General features: G+C 47.3%; 1 protein-coding gene across 1 annotated transcript in view; it reads left to right on the forward strand.

The window, feature by feature from the left end:
- sdk1b (sidekick cell adhesion molecule 1b) overlaps positions 1-7,500 on the forward strand; it is a 315,440-nt gene that overhangs the window by 210,345 nt on the left and 97,595 nt on the right. Inside the window, 2 exon segments of the mRNA XM_079499197.1 lie at positions 4,068-4,204; positions 5,844-5,991. Of these exon segments, the coding sequence (XP_079355323.1) occupies positions 4,068-4,204; positions 5,844-5,991 (285 nt within the window).

Consider the following 7,500-nt stretch of genomic DNA (forward strand, 5'->3'; position numbering starts at 1 on the left):
CCACCTTATGCATGACCCAGGACCCAACATGACCCAGGACCCAACATGACCCAGGACCCCACCTTATGCATGACCCAGGACCCCACCTTATGCATGACCCAGGACCCCACCTTATGCATGACCCAGGACCCCACCTTATGCATGACCCAGGACCCCACCTTATGCATGCTTAAAAAGACCCAGGACCCCACCTTATGCATGACCCAGGACCCCACCTTATGCATGACCCAGGACCCCACCTTATGCATGACCCAGGACCCCACCTTATGCATGACCCAGGACCCAACATGACCCAGGACCCAACATGACCCAGGACCCCACCTTATGCATGACCCAGGACCCCACCTTATGCATGACCCAGGACCCCACCTTATGCATGACCCAGGACCCCACCTTATGCATGACCCAGGACCCCACCTTATGCATGCTTAAAAAGACCCAGGACCCCACCTTATGCATGACCCAGGACCCCACCTTATGCATGACCCAGGACCCCACCTTATGCATGCTTAAAAAGACCCAGGACCCCACCTTATGCATGACCCAGGACCCCACCTTATGCATGACCCAGGACCCCACCTTATGCATGCTTAAAAAGACCCAGGACCCCACCTTATGCATGACCCAGGACCCCACCTTATGCATGACCCAGGACCCCACCTTATGCATGACCCAGGACCCAACATGACCCAGGACCCCACCTTATGCATGACCCAGGACCCAACATGACCCAGGACCCCACCTTATGCATGACCCAGGATCCCACCTTATGCATGACCCAGGACCCCACCTTATGCATGACCCAGGACCCCACCTTATGCATGCTTAAAAAGACCCAGGACCCCACCTTATGCATGACCCAGGACCCCACCTTATGCATGACCCAGGACCCCACCTTATGCATGCTTAAAAAGACCCAGGACCCCACCTTATGCATGACCCAGGACCCCACCTTATGCATGACCCAGGACCCCACCTTATGCATGACCCAGGACCCAACATGACCCAGGACCCCACCTTGTGCATGACCCAGGACCCAACATGACCCAGGACCCCACCTTATGCATGACCCAGGATCCCACCTTATGCATGACCCAGGACCCCACCTTATGCATGACCCAGGACCCAACATGACCCAGGACCCCACCTTATGCATGACCCAGGACCCCACCTTATGCATGACCCAGGATCCCACCTTATGCATGACCCAGGATCCCACCTTATGCATGACCCAGGACCCCACCTTATGCATGACCCAGGACCCAACATGACCCAGGACCCCACCTTATGCATGACCCAGGACCCCACCTTATGCATGACCCAGGACCCAACATGACCCAGGACCCCACCTTATGCATGACCCAGGACCCCACCTTATGCATGACCAGGGCTCCAGACTAACTTTTTCACAGGTAGCACTGGTGCCACCTACCTTTTTATTTGGTAGCGCCACCACAAATTAGGTAGCACCATTTTTTTCTTTGTATAGCGTGGTATTAATACATGATCTTATCATGCCCCCACATCGGGTGCCATTTATTTATGTAGTGGTTTCCACCAGGAAACAGGTTTGAATCATAAAACCCCCTACAAAGGTCACTGTGTAAAAAACAGCAACCTACCTGGTTATACTTCAAAACACTGTAGATGGTTTCAACCCACCACAAAGTCACTCAGTCAATAAAGGCAATATTTATATTCCACACACAGAAAGTCAGTTTAAGGTTTTGTGTTGAAAATTAAATGCAGTCCAAACCTTTTGGATTCATAAAGTGACAATTTGTACAATATCTCCATTACCATTATCCAAATTAATTCCTTATTATAATATTTCTACATTTTGGAAAAAATCTTTTGCAATGTGAAATGCCACCAAATTCTTAATCCTTTTCCTTGTCTTTATGGGCCAACTTGTGAAAGCTGCATGCTTTTATTGTGAAGGCAAAAGTTTCGGAATGCTCTCAGAGCCTGCATATCTCCGCGTGCTGAAAATATTTTCACGTATGGTATGGACACATAGGCTACCTCCTCGATGCAAACATAACAAGCTTTGGAAGCTATTTTTCGTGGCACATGTTTAATCAAACAACACGTTTACTAAGTTTCACTCAGTGTTTGGGTCGGGAGTCGGCTGTCTGTGTAGATCATGACTGATCATCATGCAGTTAGATATGCGCGCTGCGCGCTCCAGTGAAATTGTACAGCTGAGAAAGATTAGTTCATTTGTGTCGGATAAGCTGCGTTCAGACCTGAATATATATTCGCCTCGGTTCGTCCAGTTTGTACCGCGGCAGGTCGCGCCGCGCCCGTTTGCGCAATTCTCGTCTTTGAATTGACTTTGTATGTAATCGCGCCGCTCTGACCATCCAAGTCTGAAGGGCTTATTTGTGGGTTTTCGTGAACGATCGTTCTTTGAACACTGGGCGTCAGGCGAACGTCCAATGTTTTCAATCAATGGAACGGGCAAGCACTGCGGGATGTTTTTTTTTCCTCCGCTCATCCTTCCAGCAAGTCGCACCTGTGCGACCTCATTCAATTTTAAGTATCACCCTTAATAAATTAAGTCGCATATGCGACCTAATAGGTCGCACGCTGGAGCCCTGTGCATGACCCAGGACCCCACCTTATGCATGACCCAGGACCCAGGACCCCACCTTATGCATGACCCAGGACCCCACCTTATGCATGACCCAGGACCCCACCTTATGCATGCTTCAAAAGAAAAGATGTATAGCCTAAGCTAACAAAGTATTGCAACCCATTGTTAGCTCTAGATGTGTTATTTGTTTGTGGTTAGGTCGAAAATGGGTGTAAAAACAAATTGTTGGATTATCCAATTACAATCCAGGTTTAAAACCATATCAAATGACTTTCGCTGGCACGCACGCATGCACGCACAATTATAACGCACGGTATAATGGTAATCTTCAATACCATACTGGGTGCATTTTTGACTGTGATAACCAGCCTAGTCCAACATTTACCCGTTGAATGGGCGTTTCATAAAAATGTGGGCGATGGTCGTTGATCGCCCCAATGAGACGCATTGTGCGGTTGTAGATCAGATATTTTTGGCAAGCGACGCCGTTGTTATGATTGAGTGTAAATTAAATATCAGATTAGGCATTAGTCCCAATGAAAAAACAGCCAACACAGACAAAGCTGGGCTCACTATTTGCCAAAAGAAAGTCAAAACGTCCATTCACAGCCAACATCATTGCCATTCAGAATGATTCCCTAGAAGCCTTTCTTTCATTATGCAATTTAATCTCCAGAATTCAATACAGTACCGTATGTATGTTGTTTTTAATGTTGAGCCTGTGAGATTCTATGTTGTGCACTATATAATCCTGGTCCATTTGGTTCAGCTTCTACACTCTCAGAGCAGTGTTCATTTTGACAGCAATTTTTGATTTAGTCATTGTCTAAAATAAAATGTAATTTTGTTTTAGTCATATATTTTAGTCAATTGAAAAGTTTTTGTTTAAATGTATTAAACATTTAAACGAAAAGTAGAAAAGAAGAAAAGTGTCAACGTTAATATACATGTGTCCAGTCCACGGTCCATTATTAACGTCATGCTTGTGCATCGTCCTCTGGTTTGAAAGTGTCATCACTCTCCACTATTATGCAGCAACAACAACTCTCCTCATACTGTCGTACCTTCACAATAAAGTGTCTCCCCTTTACCTCCCAATGCCGCACATTTTACCCAGGTTATTAACAGGAAATAGGTGTAACTTAACAGCATGGGAGAGAGCAAGCAGCGAGAGAGACAGGGTGAGAGAGAGGGCCTCGCTGCAAGGGTGGGGGGGGGGGGGGGTCCCCTAGAGGAGAGGGTGGAGGCCCCCTAGTCTCCATATTTTCTGAGGTGGTACTTCAGTATAAAAAGGTTGGGAACCAATGCCCAAGAGGGTGGAGGCCGTTTCAATAGAAACTGATGAAACATATAGCAAAGGCCTCCTATGGTGAGGATTTGACTGTGTGTGTGTTTGGGTTGTCCTCCAGAGAGCTGCCCCACTCGCCTCGCTCCCTGACTGTGTGTGTGTGTGTGTGTTGTCCTCCAGAGAGCTGCCCCACTCGCCTCGCTCCCTGACTGCCCACCTCAACCACTCTGACTCCCGCTCCGTGCTTCTGTCCTGGCTGAGACCCTTCGACGGAAACTCCCCCCTTCTGCACTACCTGCTGGAGCTCTCTGAGAACAGTACGTATAGCCCACGCGAGTGTGTGTGTGTGTGTGTGTGTGTGTGTGTGTGTGTGTGTGTGTGTGTGTGTGTGTGTGTGTGTGTGTGTGTGTGTGTGTGTGTGTGTGTGCATACATGCGTATACTTCATACTTTATGGTTGCTGAGCAGCAAACAGCTTCTATGCCAGACGGTGATATGCGTTGATTTACATAAAACAGACTTACAGTACTGTACCTCTTTTCACCACAACAACACTCTGTTTTTCTGTCTCTCTCTAACTCAGATGTTCTAACAGCAGGCTGGCGCTTTGTCAAATGATTAATGGAAGGCTTAGGGGGAGGGAAGGAGAGAGAGAGAGAGAGGGGGGGGGGGGGGGGGGGGGGGCAGGATGAGAACATCCCTTGCATAAATGACAAGAAAGATAGATTGAAACACAATGGTTATAATAGACTCACCCTGACCCTCTGACTGTCGAGAATTTGAGCTTGGGGGTGAGAGAGAGACAGAGTGAGAGAGAGAGAGAGAGAGAGAGAGAGAGAGAGAGAGAGAGAGAGAGAGAGAGAGAAGGGACATGTAAATTAATGTGACATGTGTGTCATTGCTTTGGGAATGGGCCCCGCGGACAAAATGTCAAGTAATAATGGAGCAGCATTTAATGTTAATCGGTGTTGCTGTAAGTGGCTTCAGAAGCAAAGTGAAATTCATGTCCATTTCATTTGTTGATATCTCGGAGTCGCTGGTCATTCACTTCATTCGCGAGCGTCGTTTTAACAGCTCTAACAATCACCCCCCGGCTCCCAAACAGCCACAAATAGAGAGAGAGAGAGAGAGAGAGAGAGAGAGAGAGAGAGAGAGAGAGAGAGAGAGATTAAGGGGGTGAAGGGAGGCGGTGGAGAGAGTGAAATCATATGGTAAAAGAAATGATTTGTGCGGAGGACAGACAGAAAGAGCAAGGGAAAGGCAAGAAGGTAGAAAGTCTATTGTCTGATTGGTTTTACCGACGACAGAATCCAGACAGTGAGAAATGGACTGCTTAGCCTCACACACTGATTATCTGCAGTGTGTGTGTGTGTGTGTGTGTGTGTGTGTGTGTTAAAGCCAGTCTCAGGCAGGATAGCACACTGCATTTAACTGCCCCATTTTACCTATAACACACTCCAAATCATCTACTCGCACGCACGCACGCACGCACGCACGCACGCACGCACGCACGCACGCACGCACGCACGCACGCACGCACACACAGAGTACCTGCCCTTTCTCAGTGTAAGACAGAAAGAACATCGGGGAGTAAGTGGTCCATTTCTTCCATGTTCTCTCTTGATTTCTTTTTCTTTTTTTTTTAAAGAAATAATTAAAAACAGAAGAAAAAAAAGACATATTGCGCAGGAGAAGTTTAGAGCCCTGAGATAAACCACACACTATATAGGTTTTCTCTGTCAAAGTCACAAACTTTAATGGAAACAAACTGTTTCTTATTGTAAAGATAGTCACTGAGCTGTCACGTCACATCGCCAGTCAAACCATACCTGTAGCTTTGATATAAGTATTTCCGCTGTATCAAAAGCTTTGGATAAATCCACAAAGATCCCAATTGAATTTTGCATATTGTCTAGTAGTGCATTGATTTTGTCAATAAACGTGTGTGTTGTTCCAGACTCTCCGTGGAAGGTCTACATGTCAGAGGTGGACCCCGCTGTGAACCAGGTGTCTGTGGGCGGGCTCACACCAGCCAGGACCTATCAGTTCAGACTCTGTGCTGTCAATCAAGTGGGCAGGGGCCAGTACAGTGCTGAGACACAGAGGTAAGAACAGACCCCATATCCTCTCTCTCTCTCTCTCTCTCTCTCTCTCTCTATCTCTCACACACACACACACACACACACACACACACACACACACACACACACACACACACACACACACACACACACACACACACACAGACAGGTGTTCTAAATCCTGTCTTATTTACGGTGTGTTGTGCAGCCACACTGATAGTTTGTCGTTCCTGCCAGCGGAGATGTTTATGAGGTGATGCAGCAGGTTCATGTCCTGTCAGAACGCGTGTTGTGATTTGTGTGAAATCAGGTTGTTCTCACTGTCTGTTCAGCCCCTGTGTAATGGAGGATAATACATTACCTCACTGGAACCATCCGTGAATGAATTGTAACCTTTCTACCTATACACTCACTTTGATTTGTTTGCGCAAATGAATTGGCGCACGTGTGTGTGTGTGTGTGTGTGTGTGTGTGTGTGTGTGTGTGTGTGTGTGTGTGTGTGTGTGTGTGTGTGTGTGTGTGTGTGTGTGTGTGTGTGTGTAAAAGGAGATGAAGTCTAACAAGGCGAGCAGAGAGAACACTGCAGGGTGGAGCTCATTTGTTTAGAATTAATTTACTCTGAAATGAGCTATTTATATTCGTGTGTGTGTGTGTGTGTGTGTGTGTGTGTGTGTGTGTGTGTGTGTGTGTGTGTGTGTGTGTGTGTGTGTGTGTGTGCGCGCGCACTGCGCGTGTGCATACGCGAGTGTGTGCTTGCATGCTTGATTGCTTGTGTGTGTGTAGGTGTGTGTATAGGTGTTCGTTGTGAGTGCCTGAATTAGCAGTCTTTTTCTCCATTGTGTGCTACAGTGCTCAGTCAACTAAAAGCAAAGAGGATGAAATGAAGCGTTCTGCATGTCCGTGTCAGTTTATGGCAGGATTACATTCTACATGATTGTGGGTGATTGTACGCACACTAATGCAGGCAATTATGATGTGTTGAAGGAGCCAGGGAGAGAGAGAGAGAGAGAGAGAGAGAGAGAGAGAGAGAGAGAGAGATGAACGGTGTGGGTACAGACTGTACAATGTGAAGGACACACAAACAGACACTTACAACGTGTCCAGAAGCAGACCACACACAGATGCACCGCATCACTCATCTCTCTGTTCTGTTGATCATCTCTCATGGTTTCTGATTTCCTTTGTTCCTCTGTTCTCCTTTCCTTTTCTCCTTTGTCCTCACCTCTCCTCTGCTCTGCTCTCCACTCCTCTCCTAACGAGGCTATTTCTGAGGCTGCAAACAGTGGGGAAAGAATCAGTTTCAGTCTGAGACAGATACTTAGACACACATGGAATCACTAGTCAGCTTGTCTGAACAGATGGACACATGACAAACATCTCTCCTTCCACGTTTACACGCACGTGGACGCATACACGCACGTGGACGCACGCACGTACGCACACACACACACACACACACACACACACACACACACACACACACACACACACACACACACACACACACACACACACACACACAGACACAGACAC

This window comes from Electrona antarctica (assembly GCF_951216825.1).
Source record: "Electrona antarctica genome assembly, chromosome: 4".
Lineage (NCBI taxonomy): Eukaryota > Metazoa > Chordata > Actinopteri > Myctophiformes > Myctophidae > Electrona > Electrona antarctica.